The sequence below is a fragment of the Salvelinus sp. IW2-2015 genome, unplaced genomic scaffold (genome assembly GCF_002910315.2).
Source record: "Salvelinus sp. IW2-2015 unplaced genomic scaffold, ASM291031v2 Un_scaffold5050, whole genome shotgun sequence".
In the NCBI taxonomy this organism is placed as follows: domain Eukaryota; kingdom Metazoa; phylum Chordata; class Actinopteri; order Salmoniformes; family Salmonidae; genus Salvelinus; species Salvelinus sp. IW2-2015.
Genome location: NW_019946317.1, coordinates 7007 through 28132, shown reverse-complemented (window position 1 = coordinate 28132; position 21126 = coordinate 7007). Strand labels below are relative to the sequence as shown.

At 44.5% G+C, this 21126-nt stretch overlaps 1 protein-coding gene across 1 annotated transcript in view; it reads left to right on the top strand.

Annotated features, from left to right (window-relative positions):
• The first annotated feature begins 5100 nt into the window (after positions 1–5100).
• The window catches only part of LOC139026538 (rab11 family-interacting protein 4A-like), a 21976-nt gene continuing 5950 nt past the window's right edge, over positions 5101–21126 (top strand). The window contains exons 1-3 of the mRNA XM_070441874.1: positions 5101–5551; positions 20334–20575; positions 20870–21055. Of these exons, the coding sequence (XP_070297975.1) occupies positions 5471–5551; positions 20334–20575; positions 20870–21055 (509 nt within the window). The 5' untranslated portion in view covers positions 5101–5470. The remainder of the gene's footprint in view (positions 5552–20333; positions 20576–20869; positions 21056–21126) is intronic.

Here is a 21126-nt window from a genome sequence, read left to right as displayed (position 1 = left end):
CCCCAGGGCAGTGATTGGGGACATTGCCCTGTGTAGGGTGCCGTCTTTCTGATGGGACGTTAAACGGGTGTTCTGACCATCTGTGGTCACTAAAGATCCCTTTGCACTTATTGTAAGAGTAGGGGTGTTAACCCCAGTGTCCTGGCTAAATTCCCAAGCTGGCCCTCATACAGTGCCTTGCAAAAGTATTCATCTCCCTTGGCGTTTTTCATATTTTGTTGCATTACAACCTGTAATTTAAATTGATTTTTATTTGGATTTCATGTAATGGACATACACAAAATAGTCCAAATTGGTGAAGTGAAATGAAAAAATAACTTGTTTAAAAAAAAAAGATTAAAAAAAATAAATGGAAAAGTGGTGCGTGATATGTATTCACCCCCTTTACTATGAAGCCCCTAAATAAGATCTGGTGCAACCAATTACCTTCAGAAGTCATATAATTAGTTAAATAAAGTCCACCTGTGTGCAATCTTAGTGTCACATGATCTGTCACATGATCTCAGTATATACAGTATATACCTGTTCTGAAAGGCCCCAGAGTCTGCAACACCACTAAGCAAGGGGCACCACCAAGCAAGCGACACCATGAAGACCAAGGAGTTCTCCAAACAGGTCAGGAACCTGGAGAAGTACAGATCAGGGTTGGGTTATAAAAAAATATCMGAAACTTTGAACATCCCACGGAGCACCATTAAATACATTATTAAAAAATTGAAAGAATATGGCACCACAACAAACCTGCCAAGAGAGGGTCGCCCACCAAAACTCACRGACCAGGCAAGGAGGGCATTAATCAGAGAGGCAACAAAGAGACCAAAGATAACCCTGAAGGAGCTGCAAATCTCCACAGCAGACATTGGAGTATCTGTCCATAGGACCACTTTAAGCCATACACTCCACAGAGCTGGCCTTTATGGAAGAGTGGCCAGAAAGAAAACATTGCTTTAATAAAAAATWAGCAAACACGTTTGGTGTTGCCCCAAAGGCATGTGGGACACTCCTCAATCATATGGAAGAAGGTACTCTGATCAGATGAGACTGAAATTGAGCTTTTTGGCCAACAAGGAAAACACTATATCTGGTGCAAACTCAACACCTCTCATCACCCCAAGAACATCATCCCCACAGTATAGCATGGTGGTGGCAGCATCATGCTGTGGGGATGTTTTTCATCGGCAGGGACTGGGAAACTGGTCAGAATTGAAGGAATGATGGATGMCGCTAAATACAGGTATATTCTTGAGGGATACCTGTTTCAGTCTTCCAGAGATTTGAGACTGTGACGGAGGTTCACCTTCCCGCAGGAAAATGACCYTAAGCATACTGCTAAAGCAACACACGAGTGGTTTAAGGGGAAACATTTAAATRTCTTGGAATGGCCTAGTCAAAGCCCAGACCTCAATCCAATTGAGAATCTGTGGTATGACTTAAAGATTACTGCACACCAGCAGAACCCATCCAACTTSAAGGAGCTGGAGCAGTTTTGCCTTGAAGAATGGGMAAAAATCCCAGTGGCTATATGTGCCAAGCTTATAGAGACATACCAACTACAATGGACTGATGAGCAATCCTAGTTGCAGTGGTACTAGTGCTGAGCGATTAACCAACATTATTAAACAACTAATAACCGATGTCGGTTCAATTACGGTTCAATTACTAATGAACTACAATGACCATAATCCATTGCGCCYGTTCTTTCCGGCTCRGACAGATGGATACACTTGTATGCTTGCTACGTTAGGATARATACACAGACCACATGAGAGAGGAAAGTACACAACACAATGAAGAGAGAGATGGATAGTTTGGCTGTTTGGCTGCTACTACCTGAGCAGAGATGACAAATATGATTTTTAAAGAATGAAAAATAATAAAGTCATCAAATAAAAACATAGTAATATACACAAGTGAAATATTGTATTATTTCATAGTAATTTCCTATTTTTCTATTGATGTCTACCCAATGTGGACCTGACAGAGACAATAGAAMGYTTTTTATATTTTGGCARTTGAATGTCTACTGTTGTCACGCCCTGACCGTAGTTATATTTGTTTTCTTTATTATTTTGGTTAGATCAGGGTGTGACAAGGGTGGTTTGTTTAGTTTTTGTATTGTCTAGGGTTTTTTGTCTTGTCTAGGGTTTTTTGTTTATCTATGAGGATTTTGTATTGTCTAGGGGAATGTAGGTTTATGGTGGCCTGAATTGGTTCCCAACCAGAGACAGCTGTTTATCGTTGTCTCTGATTGGGGATCCTATTTAGGTTGCCATTTCCCGTTTTGGTTTTGTGGGTAGTTGTCCATGTTTATTTGCCTKTGAGCACTACGTTGGTGGCACGTTTCGTTTGGAGATTTATTGTATTGTTGGCGACATYGTTAATAAATAAGTATGTACGCTCACAACGCTGMGCCTTGGTCCATTTCTTCAGCAGACGATCGTGACAACTGTTTTGGGCTTTGGAATTTCAATTAGAAAGATCTATAATCATTTTCATCTCATTCTTTCATAATGCATGTGATGTTGATATTTTTTTTAAACTGTGATTATTTTAAAATAATTGTACTGAAACCGAACTGACCTCAAAAAGCACTAATCGCTCATCACTAACGGGTACAGGTTTTAAAAACGTATAATTGGAAATGGATAATGTACCTGTAACCACCCCAACAAAAAAATAACAAAACAAATGCACATTTGGTCACCATTTTGTTTAAAGTCCACTTGGGTAAATATGTTGGTTTTGTGTTCAATACTGCATGCCYCTGCATATGAAGTAGAATAGGTCTACAGGAAAATGGTTTGCCCACCTTGGTAGAGCAGAAACATCAGACTGTGTGTATGCATGTGTGTGGCCGTGGTTGTGTTTGTTTCCCCCAGTCCTGCATCTTGGCAGTAGGAGAGTAGSACTGTTGTTGGCATTCACGTCAGCCACTCCACAACAGCTACTCCGTGCCTGGTACCCCTCACTGTATCCCTGTCTTTTCTTCCACTTAAGACCCCTCACACTCTCTCGCTCTCTCTCTCTTACACTCTCTTTCTCACACACACTCTCTTTTCCCCCCTCTCTCTCTCTCTCTCACACCCTCTCTCTCTCTTACACTCTCTCTTTCTCTCTCTCTCTCACACACACTCTCACTCTCTTTTCCCCTCTCTCTCTCTCTCTCTCTCACACACCCTCTCTCTCTTTCTCTCTCACACATCTCTTTTTCTCTCTCTCTCACACCCTCTCTCTCTCACACTGGAGGAATGTGTGTGTGTGTCAGAGAGAAGGAGTGAGTTTGTGTGGTTGAAAAGCGTGTGTGTACTGTATGTGTGTGTGATGTGATGTGATGTGCGTGTGTATGTGTGTGTGTGATTGGAGTCCCATCATAATGCAGTACAATCATTTGCAACAAATCTCCTCTCACTTCATTCTTCCCTCTTGATTCAGTTCCATTCCCCTTGAGAATCATTTTATCACTCTACTCTCCTCTCTGTGAATAACATCAAGAAATCACGTTAATGCTGGATCTGAAAGCATTACCCTCAAAGTATTACTACATGTCGCCAACTGAAATACAATACGCCAGTCTCACCCAGATAGACCTGAATAGAATGTGAAAGGAGAAGGCCAGCCCTCTAACAAATTGCATATAAACAAATAGCTGTGGGCCAATTGGTTGACCTGTAGCCAAAGTCTTTGATTGTAAGTGAGCAAGAGAGAGAGAGAGAGAGAGAGCCGGGAGGGGAGCATTCCTTGCCACATAATTAGCTTTCATTTGGGTCCCCTGGCCTGGATCACCCTCTCTATCCCTCCTTCTCTCACCCCTTCCCTTCATCCCTCTTCCCACTCTCTCCATATATACATGTCAAGCACTTGGTGATCTAGTGTCTGTGAGGTGAGGATCTGATACATATGTCAGTTACCCAAGGAGACAGTCTGAGTCAAAAAGACAAAGGGAGAAAAAAAGCAGATATGATGAGAGGATGTCAGGAAGAAAGGGAGAGGTAGAACCTGAGAAGTAGAGTGAGAGTGAGAGATGGAGTAAGCTGAGAAACAAAAAAGAGAGAAGGTGAGAGAGAGGAAGAGGTGATAGAGGGAGAAATAAATAGAGGAGGAGACAGAGAGAAGAGAAGTGTTCTCCACCCTAAAATGCTGCAGGGTTTGGCTTGGCACGCCAGGCACGGTCACCATTGTTTGGAGCAAGTTTGTCACAAAGAAACTAGGTTGGCACGGTACAGAGGGACAAGGTGTATTGAGTGATCAGGTTGGTTGACAGGAGAGTACCTTGTTTATAACTGTCCTGTATGGGAGACAGCTCCTCTTGAAGAAAGTAGGACATCACTGAGACATAACAGAGACAGCAACTGCTCCCCGAGCGCCAATGACGTGGATGTCATTAAGGCTGGCCCGCCCCCCGCCCGACCCACGGCACCTCTCTTAGAGAAGTTATCACCGTATAGAATAGAAGTCCCGCGGTAGTTTAAAGATCCGTCAAAGATCATTGTTCACCAGGGGGGGGGGGGGGGGGGGGGGGGGTGAGTACGGAGGTGTGTTGTGTTTTGTGGTGTTGTGTCTGCATTTGACCCATTTCCTCTCTCACTCTCTTCGGTCACTCTGTCTTTTCAGACGTTTTTCTTTTGCTCTTCTTCCACTGACAGTCTGTAGCCTATACGTCTATCTCCCTCGGTCTGAAATAGAATTTTCGCCATTCACTCTTCCCCTCATCTCTCTCTCTCTCTCGCTCGCTCTTCTCTCATTACCCACACAGAAGCTCAAATATGTAAACAACTTTTTATACACTGATTGGGACACCTGACACTCTCTCAAATCCCAACACAAAGAAGAACTCCATCACTCCACTTTTCAGGTTTTTGAACTGTAGATAAATGTGCCGTGTCATCGTGGATGAGACTGTTTGAGTGGAGATAGCATGTCACTTCCCCCCTCTCGTAAAGCGCTCTGTTCTATGGAAGAGAGGCAGGGCTTGATATGCAAAATGCAGCTTGAGGGCGCGGCCAAGAGAGGTTTGCAGCAAGTGTGAGCTCTCTCTCGGGGCCAGCCCAGCTGAAGCCAGTTGCCCAGCAACAACCCAGGGAGGAGGGGGGAGTGGCCTAATCTCAACAACTGTTGCCAGAACTGAGCTCCCTCTGTGTGAATGTGAGCCAGCCGGAGAGCGAACAACCAAATGAGTGTGTGTGAGAGAGTTGCTGCATCTCTGCATGTGTGTGAGAGAGTGAGGTAGTTGCAGTGTGTGTGAGTCGTGCTCTCACAGAGGAGCTAAGCCAGCCAGCACAGTTTTAGAGGCTCTGAAAGAGCACTCTCTCCTCTCCTCCTTTTCTCTCCCTCTTTTTCTGGACGACACTGATTCAAAAGACTGYCATTTGGACTATCTAAACCCCTGGCACTTTCTGTACTGACCTGGCTTCACCTGTGTGTGTAAGACGAAAGRCAGAGGACTTAGCCCTTGGTTTGAGGGGCGAGTTGGATGACTTCTGCAGATGAGGGCTTGGCCGGTGGAGTGTTGGGCCAGGGGGACCACCATGGCTCCCCTCAAATAATGGATGGGGTAAGAGACAGAGCCTCTTTGCTACGGGACGGGGGTAGGGAGACAGAGGGGTAGTAGGATAAGAGAGAAGGATCTGGGGCGGAGGTTAGGGGTTGGGGGATCAGGGAGGGTTGGTGGGGTGGAGAGTTCAGCACCAGAGCTCAAAGTCCATTGTTCCAGTGGGGTGTGTGAGTGACGGAGAGTGTGTTTTGTGTGTGTGTCTGMGTTTGACCCTTTCTCTCTCTCACTTTCTTTCTTCCACTGACAGTMTGTAGGCTACCATCTATCTCTCTTAACAAAATACAATTAATCACCATTCACTCTTCATCTCTCTCTCTCTGACCAGCCAGCCCCGGATTTCAATTAATCCCATTACAATCAGAGGAGGGGTGAACCGAGACAGCACCCAGCCACCGGCTGTACAGAGAGAGAGAGAGAGAGAGAGAGAGAGAGAGAGAGAGAGAGAGAGACTTAAACATTGTGGGTTTTTAGTGTACAGTATGGGCTGAGGCTTAATGTTGTCCATTCCGGCTGTGTAACTTAGCCTATGGTTCAGTGAGAAAGGAGAAGTTTATCCCACACAACAATGTGTCAAAAAAATAAGTCTACATTCAAACTGTCGGAATGGGTGATAGGGTTTCACAATGTTTGAGTTTCCTTGATCAGTACCTGTGACGTTGTCAATATAATTACCGACATGTTGTAATTATGGTCTCAGTTCCACAGAAAAGAGGAAAGGTGTCTGTTTATCATACGGTAGCTAGTTTCTCTCACTGTGACATGTGACATGGCTAGCCATATCTGTTTGAATAAGACGAATCATGTTCTGTAACAAAACATTATGTAATGAGATGTGTCCTCTTCTTCTGATAGCTGRTAGGCCTAAGCTATATTGTTTTGGTCCAAACCAGATCTACCTGTCTAATACTGTATTTTGATCTGGGTAGGAATAACTACACTAAACAAAAATATAAACACAACATGTAAAGTGTTGGTCCCATGTTTCAAGAGCTGAAATAAAAGATCCCAGAAATGTTCCATATGCACAAAAAGCTTAATTCTCCCAAATGTTGTGAATAAATTGGTTTACCTCCCTGTTAGTGAGCATCTCTCCTTTGCCAAGATAATTCATCCACCTGACAGGTGTTTCATATCAAGAAGCTGTGCTGGGGACAATTAAAGGCCACTCTAAAATGTGCAGTTTTGTCACACAACACAATACCACAGATGTCAAATCAAATCAAATCAAATTGTCTCAAGTTGAGGGAGCGTGCAATTGGCATGCTGACTGCAGGAATGTTCACCAGAGCTGTTGCCAGAGAATTAAATGTTCTCTACCATAAGCCGCCTCCAACGTCGTTTTTAGAGAATTTGGCAGTAAGTCCAACCGTAGACCATGTGTGGGCGAGTCAACATTGTGAACAGATTGCCCCATGGTGGCAGTAGGGTTATGGTATGGGTATGCATAAGCTACAGACAATAAACACAATTGCATTTAATCRATGGCAATTTGAATGCACAAAGATACCGTGACGAGATCCTGAAGCCCATTGTCATGCCATTCATCCGCTGCCATCACCTCATGTTTCAGCATGATAATGCACGGCCACATGTCGCAAGGATCTGTATACACAATTCCTGGAAGTTGAAAATGTCCCAGTTCTTCCATGGCCTGCATACTCACCAGACATGTCACCCATTGAGCATGTTTGGGATGCTCTGGATCAATGTGTACGACAGCGGGTTCCAGTTCCTGCCAATATCCAGCAACTTTACACAGCCATTGAAGAGGAGTGGGACAACATTCCACAGGCCACAATCAACAGCCTGATCAACTCTATACAAAGGAGATGTGTCGTGCTGCATGATGCAAATGGTGGTCACACCAGATACTGACTGGTTTTCTGATCSACGCTCCTACCTTTTATTTAGGTATCTGTGACCAACAGATGCATATCTATATTCCCAGTCATGTGAAATCCATAGATTAGTGTCTAATAAATGTATTCCAATTGACTGATTYCCTTATATGAACTGTAACTCAGTAAATTCTTTGAAATTGTTGCATGTTGAGTTTACATTTTTGATCAGTATAGATTATAGTCACAGTCATTATAGACACTGACCCAGGATGAATGGTCTATAATCCACTCAAAACAATAATTCCTCTTGAACTGACTTAAACAGTTCATGTGTGTATGTGTGTGTGCTTGCATGCGTTTTTGTGTCCGTATGTGTGTCTACTGGTGGGGGTCGTCCTAACGGCTGAGAGTTGAATGTGTTACCAGGCTGACAGAAGGGAGCTGAGAGGGGCTGGGTCAGGGATACCTGCTGTGTGTTAGTGCTGTCCTATTAAATACTATTCAATGATGTAAGCCACACTTCCCTTAGATGTAGAGGAGAGTCTGGATAGTATGGAGAACTAGCCAATACTGACAGAAGGTAACACACTCTCTCCACAGAAAAACAATGGACTTTATTATCTGAAGTTCATGGCACCAAAGTAATATTATATTAAAGACATGGCACCTCTGTATCACTTTCCAATCTCCATTCCAAGGACATTTTTAGCACGGCTTTTCTGAACCCTGATATGGCCTCCATAGTGGCGTCTATATCAGGGCTTTATTCTGGTAGTTGGGGTTGGTTTTGTTTTGATATGAAACAGCTGGCTCTAACTGGTTCGTTTGAACATGACCAGGGCCCAGTTGCTCAACACTTGTTGCTCAATGGCAACAGGTTTAACACCATGAGGACAAATGGATGGCCAGCATGTTGATGACACTGTAATATGACTCCTAGGGCACTGATACCGATACTAGGGAATATTACACAGACTACATTGGCTCTCTTACCCTCTCTTTATCTGTCTTGAGTATGTGTTCCTGAAATACTCTTTCAGATAGTCAGGATGACCGGACTGATTCCTCTGCGAGCGTCTTAACACCCATTCCCCCTCACCAAGGATAACTTTTATCTATCTGACACGCACGCACGCAAGCACACACACACACAAAACACACAAAAACACACACACATACACATACACATACACATACCCTACTCAACATAACCCCTGAAACTCCCCAGTATAAAACTTGAAATCTCACCCTCCCAGCCCAATCCTAGTCCTGCCTTGAGGAAAGAAAAAACAGCTGAGGGAAATGTCACCACAGGGCCGTCCAGCCCGCGTGGCACAGAGACACAAACACATGTTTGTTCCCACCTGGCTCTTCAGGGAACAAGTAGCTGATTAGGTTACTAGGAATGTTCTCCAAGACAAAGGAATGGAGATTTTTTTTTACTGGGAAACCCAATACAGCCAATTGGGTTGATAGAGGGATACAGGGACACTCTGGAAAACACAGGACGGGAAACACTCTGGGGTGGGTGTGGGTGTGTGAAATGGGTCCTTCCTATCGTCGAAGATAAAGCGTGTGTTTGTTTGAAACACACACCATGAAAACGTGACAGATCAATGGCACATAATGAATGGTGGTTTGGAGAAGCTGAGTCCACAGAGAGACTTGAGGACCTACTACTGTACAGGTGTCCTAGAACAAGTATACAGGAGCGGCTGTCAGTTATGAGGTTGTGTGTATGAGGGTGTGTGTCCATTTCTAAGTGTTTGTGTTTGTGTGTGTGTGTGTGTCTAAAGTTTGTGTCAGCACGTGCCTCGTGCATTTCTGTTTGTGTCTGTGTGTGTGTGTCTCAGTGGTCGAAACCTGAGGTGCTTATAGAGACTTCTAGTGCTTACTTCACAGAATGGTGCTGGATTATGAGTCATCAGTTCCTGTTCTCTTTTGACTCTCAGGTTTTTTTTACTCCGTCTGTGACTGTGTGGGCTGAGAGTCTCTCCATTGCTGCAAGAGGTTGAATCATAAAGATCCAAAACACACACATAGGAAACACTGGAAATAACCTCAGCTGTACTCAGAGAAGGAAACATACTGACTAAACAGTTAACACATAGGCCTACTGGTAAAGGACAGTAAAAGAGACTTAAAAAGCCATATTGTTTAGTGACTGCACAGGTAGACACCATTGTGTTGGAGAGAGCACTTGAATCGAATGCCGGCTGCTGAGTTAGAGTGTAAGACAGAGATAAAGAGACTGAAAAGCGCTATGCATTGCGTCAACAGTATGAGATTGGATTTGGTTCTTATCTTCGCAAGCACAGTCAGAGAAACACCAGCAAAGCCACAGTATGCCTCTCTCTCTCTCTTTCCTTCTTTCTCTCACTCTCCCAGTCTATCTTTCTTTTCCTCCCTCTTGGTCTCTCTCTCTCTCTCCCCCACTCCTGTTTCTGCTGACACACACAAAATCAAAGCCTCTTCTTTTGAATTTCGCCAATCAATGTCTGTCCCAGTGGGTGGCTGCTCATACCTGCTGCTCTCTCTCACTCTCTTTCTCTCGATCGCTTTCTCTCGCTCTCACTCTCTCCGTCTCTCATCTCTCCAACATACCCAATATCCATAAAAGATCATCCAGACTTTAATCCAGGGAATAATTATCCAGACTATCTGAATATATCCCATCTCTGGACAGCGAGAGAGAGGGATGCAGATGGTGGGAAAATGATAGGATCCAGGCTAGAATACATGGTATAGCTAAATTATCCTTTCAGATTTCCCATGCGGAAGTTGAAAGGAGGTATTACGACGCATGGGAAAGAATAGACGGACACAGGCTTTCTGTCTCTTTCTCTTAGGCTAAATAGAAGGAGAAGAGAGAGTGGAAACATTGCCAGTGGAAAACTTGTCCTTCTGCCTTAGGTATAGTATAGTATAGCATATATACCTTGTTGTTATGGTGAGATGTTGGGCTGCATCATGCTCACTGTTTAGTCATGATGAATCAGCTTCTTAAACCATCTTCCATCCTCTTCCTTCTTCCTCAGTCAATAGTAGTGTGAACTGCATGGTCATCCAGATGATTGCCTACTGGCCCTGGGCTGCAGATCAATGACATCTCAATGACATGTCCAGCACTCAAATGTTATTGACCTTCAGCACCACATGGGATCAGAGAGGGAGTAGTCCATTTTATTCATTAGAGTCGTAGGAACAGTTTTGTCTCTCCACTTAAAACGAACTTAGACCTGGGACCATGTCTATGTATATAGGGCAGTAGCCTCTAAGGTGCAGGGTTGAGTAACCGGGTGGTAGCCGGCTAGTGATGGCTATTTAACAGTCTGATGGCCTTGAGATAGAAGCTATTTTTCAGTCTCTTGATCCCAGCTTTCATGCACCTGTACTGACCTCGCCTTCTGGATGATCCCAGGGTGAACAGGCCGTGGCTCGGGTGGTTGATGTCCTTGATGATCTTTTTGGCCTTCCTGTGACATCGGGTGCTGTAGGTGTCCTTGAGGGTAGGCAGTACGTTGGGCAGACCGCACCACCCTCTGGAGAGCCCTGCGGTTGCGGGCGGTGCAGTTTCCGTACCAGGCAGTGATACAGCCCGACAGGATGCTCTCAATTCTGTATAATGTGCTCCAGCAACTTAGACTATCCCTAGCAACCTTTATTGTTCGAACTAGAACCCATAACAAATGTATGATGAATGTTTTGTCTTTTTGCGTTTCACCATGTCCAATACCACACACCAAACATTACCCAAGAGCTAGTATGGCATCCATATTACACAGTACCCTATAGTTATTACAATTACACCATAGTCATACTGTAGTAAGAGGAGTGTCAACACGACAGGAAACTTGTCTTCAGATTCCCCTCCCTCCCTCTAAGTTTCTGTTTGCCAGATGGAACTTAGGGAATCGTGAGTCTTAGTCATTCCCATGGTTGGTGAAGCTGGTGTCAAGCCTCATGCCTCAATTGTCATTTTTCATCTTTCATCCTCCCACTCTATCTCAGTTTTTCCCCCTTCTCTCTCTCTCTCTCTCTATTTCTTTCTTTCTTTCTCCACGTTGGTTCAACATAATTTCATTGTGTGGGCCCAGTAGGATATCATGTGTGAAAGTAGTCGCTACATCTGCCCAAGTCTGTTTGAGCCAGATGAATCTAGTCTAGATTCATYCCATATGTGTATTAATATATTCATGTTATCTCGCCATACTCTGAAMAGATGGTGCTTTAAAATGTAAATGTAATTTTCCCACTAACATCAACTTGCTGACGCGACCAAACTATATTCATCAGTGTTTTTCCAAGAAAAACTGGAGGTTCGTGTGACAACATGTTCGAAATAGCATAGAAGTATTTGCATGTATTTGCATGAGTAATTTGACTGTGGGTCCAGCTAAGAATATGTGGTTGCTAATGCTCTCGCGTAACTGATGAACTGATATTAGTACAGGAACTAATATCATACATTAAGTTAGTTGAGATGGATTCCGTAATGTTTTAGAGATATACTGTTGAATATCACAAACACACCTTGTACATGCACTGTAGATGCTTGTTGCTTAGTGGAAATTGTTGTTAAGGTGCTCCAGCAAGTGTGTCTGCCCAGCAACTTTATTGTTCAAACTAGAAGCCATAACAAATTARTGATGTATGTTTTTTGTTTTGCATTTCACCATGCCCGATACCACCCACAGCATAACCCAAGAGCTATGGTATGACACACCATATTACCACACAGTGTAGGTTTAACATCCCACGGTCATTAGACTGACACCCTATTTCCCTTCCTCCCTCTAAGTTTCTGTCAATCCCATGGCTGGTGAAGCTGGTGTCATGCCTCATGCCTCTATCTCAGTTTCTCCCCCCTTCTCTCTGACTCTCCCTCCCTCTTTCTCTCATCCCTCTCTGTCCAGCTCTGTGATCTCTCCACTCTGTTCTCCCTCMGTGGGTGTGTGACTGGAGGGGAGGAGCAGTTCCTTTCTTTCYCTCCTCTTCCTTTCTCTCTCCCTGTCTTTTCCCTCTCTCACGTCCTCTCCTCTCTGCTGCGCTGGATGTGAATAATAGATGGCTCTACTGATCCTCCTCTCAGAGATCCGTGCTGTTCTCTCTCTCTCTCTCTCTCTCTCTCTCTCTCTCTCTCTCTCTCTCTCTCAGACTGCAGCCCACAAACCTAATGTCTGCAGGAGCATCTTCTGTTTAATAGTAATGATTTGGTATGACTGTATCTAGCGCTTCTCTGCTGTCCAAAGCACTTTATATTGGAACTCAGTGCTTGCACCACCGATGTGGAGCCATTTCTCATTCTCTCTTTTTGTGCAGTGCTATCACCCACCTGGCAATCATCTCTCAGTAACTCTCATTCTCCTCACCTGCAATATGACCAGAACTGACACTGACCTCACTTTAGTACCTATTGTCCCTGACACACAATCCACGTCTGTAGTAGCCTCTAGTGTTTTTATATTAGTGTAGATAAAGAAAAGGGGATGAGGAGAGGAAGACATGTTTAGACTATATGATATGCATCCATTGAAATATAATTGCTTCCATGCTGGTAGATGAAGGCGAGGAGACGAGGACAGGAAGACAGCTTAGACTATTGAGATGCGTCCTTCTGAATCATCCTCTCTTTAGTCTTTAGACACAAAAACAGCATTGCATGGCCCAGAGCTGGAGCCGCTCTACTCTACTGTGTGTAGCAGAGCATCAATAACAGTGATTTTACTGCTGGGCTTTTCTCTCTCCACTGAGTGAGCAGGCCATGATGAGCCTAATAAAGACGTCCGGCAGGCTGGGTCAGCCGATGACTGAGGGTGTGAGGAGAAATGAGAGAGGAGAGTAGAAAAGGGAGAGAGAGGAGAGATGGGATAGAAGAGAGGAGATATGGGAGAGAGGAGAGGAGAGATGGTAGACTATCTGGCTTTTTTTATTTTATATTGAACAAAAGCAGAGACACAGAGCTACAACATGGTATTACATACACTGCATTTGAGGAACAATGGGACTTGTTTCTCACTTTTGAGAAAATGGCCTTTGAATGTTTTGGTATCTACTGGAGAGCTCTTCTTTGTCTACACCCATTCAGCATCATTCACACCCTCTTAAGCTTTAGCCCCACCCATCTCTTTAAGGGTTGATCCGAGCGTACTGTCCTAACAACAGCAATCAAGCACCCAAACTAACTGTCTAACGTTGGCTAGCTTGCTAGCTACTTCCAGACACAAACGAGAGAACAGTTCACTGACCATTTTACTCACCTTATCAGAGCTGGTTAGGCTGTTTTTTACGTTATCCAGAGCGTTGGTGACAGCAACTGTGCTGCTGGCAAAAAAAAAAAAAAAATGCCAACGTTTACTGACACCGGCAATATGCAACGGGTGTTGAGCTTTCGTAAATTCGTCAGTTATTCTGTGTTCTGGCACACTCAGACGAGACCAGAGCGAATTTTGCAGCTAAGTCTATCAACAGTTGTCTTAGTGACATTCTATTGAAATGGTTACTTGCATAGTGGAGTCTTTTGTTAAGACATCTAGCTAGCTAACATTAGGCTATAACTAGCAAAGAAAATGGCTCTGAGATACGAATAACAAGATCATACACGTAACGTTAGCTAGCGAGGCAGCCAGCTAACGTTAGCTAGCTAGTTAATAGTACACTTTAACTTGAAATGAAAACGACCTTCTGTCAAAATTAGAAACATGTAATATCTGAAAATGTAGCTAGCTAGACTATCTTACCTGTATACATCATGGATGGRCGCCTCTCCCTGTCACGGATGCCCTTAGTTTGAAAATGTAATCCGGAGACAGGTGTCCATCTCCTTAGCTATCATACTCTAATTCCACTGATTTCAAAACTCGGTCCTCCAGAAAGTGGAGAGCAACACTTATGCAGTTCTACTATGCAATATATATATTTTTAAAGCTGCGTTAGACAGGATTACCTACACATACTGACCAGCTCAAATAGACAGACGTGAGCTACATGGCAGACCAATCCGAACTCATCTCTCGGCGTGTCCAGCCCACTCATTATCTCAGCCAATCATGGCTAGTGGGAAGGTTGCTTGCTTTTTCTGTRGCTAAACCAACTAGGCTCGTAATTTAACCATTTTATTTGTATTTACAGATGGAATACAAGTTTGTTATTAAGGCACATGAACGTTCACATGTTCCAGAAGGCATTTCTGCCMAAAAAATTACGTTTAAGTTCAAATGGCTCTCCTGTGAAGTAGTGACCCGCGACATACGCCTAGCTTCCTGAAACGAGTCACATATGYGTATGCASACAAACACGCACACTTCACTGCTGCTCTTTAATTACTTGTTACTTTTATCCGTATTTTTTTTTTAAACTGCATTGTTGGTTAGGGGCTCGTAAGTAAGCATTTCACTGTAAGGTCTACCTATACCTGTTGTATTCGGCGCATGTGACTAATAAACTTTTATTTGATTTGACTAACAGCCTGGTGGCATACCAAGGACTCTTTGGCAATAGAAAAGCCTTCTTCTACTCCATCACCTCTCCCCTCTCCCTCTCTTCACACCTTCCAGACCCTGATCTCACCTGGGATGTGTGGAAGTGGAGGAAGAGAGAGGGAGAGGGTGGAATGAGTGATGGCCTGGATATAAGGAAACCAGGCCAGAACCCCTGGGACTTGGGTCTCTCTCAGGTGGTTGGGGGCTTCCCATCTCCCACCTAATCTTTGATTGTATGAGAGAGGGAGAGAGGGAGAGAGAGAGAGAGAGAGAGAGAGAGAGTATAGCGGTGATCAAGTGTACACTACCCCCAGCTCATAAAGCCTGTGCTAACATGGCATCATAACGAAGAGTGCAACCCCCTCTGGCATTCAGGCCATTTGGCCCATTTGGCAACCTCCACAGACATCTGTATATAAGGCTCTGACAGCTTCCTGGTGCACTTTTTGGAACACAACAAGAACATAGAGATGTGTACTGTAAGTATCCTAGGGATATGTGCCAAATGACTCCCATATAGTGTACTACATAGGGAACATGGTGCCATTTGAGACGCAACCTAGATATTCAGTTGTTATGGCCGCCAGGCTTTCCAGGATCAGTTTGTTTGTTGCGCGAGGATCAGGTAGAGAAGCTGGTATTGCCCTTCCTTGACCTGCTTTCTTCCCACACGCACACACTTCTGCACGCACACAAACACACACGTGCTTACGCACACACACGCACACATGCCAACACAACTTAATAGGTGGCATTAGGACATAGTTAGGGAATAGAAAAGCCTTTTTCCACTCCATCACCTCATCCCCTCTACATCTCCTCACACCCTCCAGCCCCTGACGTCACCTGGGATGTGTGGAAGCGGAAGAGGAGGAGAGAGAGGGAGGAATGGGTGTTGGCCTGGATATCAGGAAACCAGGCCAGAGCCCCTGGGTTTTGGTCTCTCAGGTTGTTGGTGGCTTCCCATCTCTCACTTGATCTTGAATGGGAAACCAGATAGAGCGAGAGGGAGAGTTATAGAGAGAAAGAGGGAGAGAGTTAGAGAGAGACAGAGAACTCCAGTAAGTGATCCAGAGCTATCAATGTTAGAGAAGAGCAAGAATGGGCATATCCTGGGAGGTGGTGATCAACTGTACCCTCTCTGATGCTCATAAATCTTGTACTAACATGGCACATGGCATCATTAAAGCCGAGTGCAACACCCTCTGGCATTCAGGTAACACCCACTGGCTGCTGTGAGGTCATTTGGCAACCCCCACAGACTGTATATATGGCTCTGACAGCATCCTGGTGCACTTTAGGGAACACAGTGATGTGTTAGCCCGAGGTAGCCTAGGTATTCAGCTGTTATGGCCGGCAGGCTTTTCAGGAGTAGTTTGTTGTGTAAGGATCCGGTAGAGAAGCCGGTCTCCATACACACACTGTACACACACACACACACTCCACCCCCTCGGCCCCTCCCGTTGATCACCCTGTTCTCACTGTTGTCAGAAAGGCTAAGGAGTGACTGGAGGAGTGCCAGCTGAACCCCATCCAAAACAAACCACTACCCCATCCTTCTCTACCCTGTCTCTTCTGACCTAAGCTACCAACTGCTTACTGGCATAAAGGCATTCACCCACCCTGACCAAACTGTCCCAGTCTCTATTGTACTGGACTACCAGGGCTGGGGTGACGCTGTCTGGCTGTCGGTGTGTGTGTGTGTGTGTGTGTGTGTGTGTGTGTGTGTGTGTGTGTGTGTGTGTGTGTGTGTGTGTGTGTGTGTGTGTGTTGTGGTAGTGAGTGTGTTTGTGTGAAGTGAGTGAGTGAGAGTATATGTGTGTGGTGTCGATGGTTGTGCAGAAGGGGTGTGTGTGTGTCTTCATTTTGTTTGTCTGTCTTTCTGTCCGTCCATCTGCCCTCAACTGAACTTTAATTCAGACTTAATGGAGGCCCTGTCTGAGTCTCATGTCTTGAGGGAGAAGACCTTTGGAAGTTGCTCAACTTCTGCATACTGAACTGTACTTTAACCAGATCCTACTCTGTACACACTGGCTATGCAAAACGGCTTCCTCACGCCCAAATAGTTCTTCAGCAACAGGTGTCAAGTCGGGTTAATCAACACCATTCACCTAAAATCSTACCAATTCTTCCTACTGTGTGTTTTTCTTTGTGCGTTTCCTGTAAGGAATTTACACTATTCACTCTGCCTCCACTACTGCTACTTTTTTCTTGCAGTGTAATATTTCCATCCCGAGAGGTGCGATGGGGCCTAGTTTATTGCCTCTACCCCATGCTGGGTGGCATTCCTTGGGGCATGGAGATGTGAAGACCCCCTCCTGGTCCTCTATGGAATACTAAACAGGCTCTTTATCCTTGTATTGCCCCTGGCCCTCCCTGCCTCAGGGTCCCTGCTGCTGTCGCTTAATCCTACAGACAGTGTGTGTGTGTGTGTGCCTACAGATTGTGTGCATGTGTGTGTGTGTGTACGCGATCGAAGGGCGGGTGTGTGTGTTTGTGTGTTTATGTGTGTATGTGCGATCAAGGGTTGGGTGTGTGTTCTGGGAGGCAGACAGGCTCCAACAGCGCTTTAGTGAATTTAGAAATAGTGCTTTTGGCTTCCAGCCCTGAGTTTTCGTCCGTTAGCAGTTCAACCAGTATTGAGAGAGAGAGAGATCAGTTAGAGGTGAGAGCCCTTGAGTGATATTGCCTTTACTATCCTCTAAAGCTGTCTAATGCTGTGTGGGATGTACCTGTGTGTAATTGGGCTGCCCTCTGTACCTCCCTCTTTCTTGTCTCTCTCTCTCTCTCACGTCTCTCTCACTCTCTCTCCCTCCTACTTCTCAGGCATGTAGAGATAAAGTAAGGTTCCTCTAATCTAGACTGGATCAGAGCTGTTGGAGCTACACTGAATGAATGACAAGTGTCTCATGATCTTTAACCCCCCCACCTCAATACCATACGTGACCTCTTGGGTCTTCTCACAGTGACGAGTTCCACTAGCCTAATTGAAATTCCTTTAGTGTTTCACTTACGACCTTGTTTGAGCACTTGTGTTTTAGGTTTTGTGCTCACTGATCACTGTTCAACCAACATGTTTTGACCTTTACTGAAAGCCTAAGAATGTATCTGTCAGTGTTTAATGCTATCAATGTTAATAAGGCTGACAGTATTATTTGTGTTGTCCTGTAGTCTGCACAAAGATGTGTGTGCGCTTTCCAGATAGTGAGTGTGTACGTGTGTGTGTTCTGGGAGGCAGACAGGCTCCAACAGAGCTCTAGTGATGTTAGGAATTCAGTATAACCTTTATTTAACTAGGCAAGTCAGTTAAGAACAAATTCTTATTTACAATGACGGCCTAACCCGACCAAACYTGGACCAATTGTGCGCCACCCTATGGGACTCCCAATCAAGGCCGGATGTGAWGCAACCTGGATTTGAACCAGGAACACCTCTTGCACTGAGATGCAGTGCCTTAGACGGCTGCGCCACTCGGGAGCCCAACAGGAAGAGAGAGAGAGAATTATGCCTTTATTAGCCTCTAATGCTCAGTGTGGGATGATATACATGTGTGTTATTGGGCTGCCCTCTGTACCTCTCCCTCTCCCCCCCCCCCCCCCCCCCCCCCCCCCCCCTCTTCTCTCCCTCCCTCCTACTTCTCAGGAATGTAGAAATAAAGTAATGTTCCTCTATTATAGAGAACGATTGATACAGATTTTTAGGCCGATATTTTGAGTCAAGGAGGCCGATGGCCGATATTTTAGACCGATATTCAATATCATAACATTTAAAATTGTTTTTGACAAAATGTCCCAGAGACAGCCATGTATCAGTAATGCATCAATTTTAAAGTCAAACAATACATTTGAATTTGTTTTTACCAATCTAAACTACATAACAGCACAATGGTAATAATTGTATTCGAATGGTAAATCTCTTGATAAACTGGCACAATTAAGAAGGCATTGGCCTACTCACAATACCGGTGAATGCATATTCAATAGGATTGTGTGCACGCATTGAGTTATTGAGCTTGTTTTGGCTGATCAGTGGAGTCTATGGTGCTACAGATGATAATCTGTTTGTCTTCCATTTGGGATTTATATTAGCATACTGATCAACAACATTTGCGTTGAAGCATCACTCGATTGCGGCTGGTCAGAWCAGCACACCTGTAAATAGCTAACGTTACGCTTCGAACACATAGAGTGAATGTGCAAAATAGCAGGCATAATTAGCTGGATATGCATGCAACAAAAGTTCAACATTCACCTTCTGCTACCATTTTGGTCAAGCCGTTTATGCATACAGTTTGACGCATACGTTCGATAAATCCAATGTATGCATCACACCGAACGCACTGCAAAGCAATGCTGCAAGGCAAACGCAGCGTTTCATTGGAAATGAATGTAATTCTGGTGTACCAAAATGCAAAACACTGTCGGTGTGATCAAAGCGTTACTCCGCAAGTCAGATATGGCTCTTTGCTGAAAAGGGTGCATGTTCAAAATGATAACCAGCTCTGGCTATTAGCTCCTATCTGATATCTTAGCACCTTGTTTATCTAGCCAGCTAGCTAGCATAGTAGCTAATATAGCTAGCTAGATAACACCACAGATGAAATGGTTMGTTTTCGTAATATTTGCTAAAAGGTCACATAGCTATCTACTTAGCTTATTACATGCATGTCGAGGCACATCGACAGAAGCCTTATTATTAGTAAATGAACTAAACTAATATTTGCAACAGGAGTTTGATTTTGGTCACTGTGTCAATTCATCCATTTCTCAATACTGAACCTTTCTGTTGGAGAATGCTTACTGCTGTTTCTGTTGGAGAAAGCTTACTGCTTGCTGCTGCTAATTTTCCCAGCTAGACATTCCTCTGCATTGTGCAGTGCTCAGGCAGTGAGTGGCGGCTGGCATAGCAGCAGCTTTGCTATGTAGAGCAGATAGTCGATAAACTAGAAAAGGCCAATATTGGTCTGATATATGGCTCAGCTGATTATCAGTCAATACCCTCCATGACCTCCTGTGACCCCCAGAGTCTTCCCACAGTGAAGGAATCCACAAGCCTGATTTAAATCCCTTTAATGTTTTACTTAACACCTTGTATGAGTTAAGACCTCATACAAGGTGACTGCACAAAGATGTGTGTGTGTGTGTGTGTGTACCTCCCCTGCTTACCTCGCCCTCTCTGTATGTAAATGTTAAAGTTCAACATTCACACACACACACACACACACGCGCAGTAAGCAGTACAATCAGATTTTAAAAAACAGGCACAGGCACACACATACACACGATAACAAAGCCCTATACACAAACATACACATGGATTGTGTGCTGTAAATATGTGGTAGTAGAGTAGTGGCCTATTTTGTTTGTAATGTTTTTTTCGTTATTTGTTTTTCGGACCCAGGTAAGACTAGCTGGCRCTAATGGGGATCCTAATAAATCAAATCTCTCTCTCGCTCCACAGCGTGGTGACAAAGCCCTTGCACATCCGGTCATCATGTGCACGCGGGTGTCCCTTAACCCAGAGCCTGGGTGCCATCTATTCCCAGAGGGAGAGGAGGAAGGAGAGGTGGAGGGCAGAGAGAGGGCAGAGTTAGACATGGACAGTGCTGTGGAGAGCAACCCAGGATCAGATGTCTCTGAAGGGGGGAGGAGCRGAGKAGACAAGGAGGATGGACCAGGGGGACTTTTCTTTCCTGGAGACAAGTGAGTACCTCTTTTAGTTGTTAATCTTTGTGTGGTGTTGAACATATGGTGTCTTCATAAGTGAACTCTCTTTATAAAAAACTGTAGAGGTTAGACTTGTTATTGTACATGTAATGCAACTCATCTACCTCATGTGAAATATATAATTTGCAATCTTATTAAAAAATCTGCACTGTCAGAATCTGAATAGTCACCCTTATAATTGAAAATGTATGTACAATTTCTCTTTTTTCACTACGACACTTTAAACTTATTGAATGTTCCTTCCTGAAAGTCTACTTCCTGTTATTGCAGGTGCAGTCAGCTAAACCCATCAGTGACCTCTGACCTGTCGACGCGTTCCTCTGCCTCTCTGAACGAGGAGCAGTTTGAGGACTACGGAGAGGGAGAGGACGTGGACTACACTCCCAGCAGCCCCTGCCCCGAGGACGAGACGCGCACCAACGGCTACTCTGACCTGGGCTCCTCTGTACCCTCCAGGTAAGAGGAGAGACCCTGACACACTAATACACAGACACACTATTACATAGTGTATCATTACAACATCCACA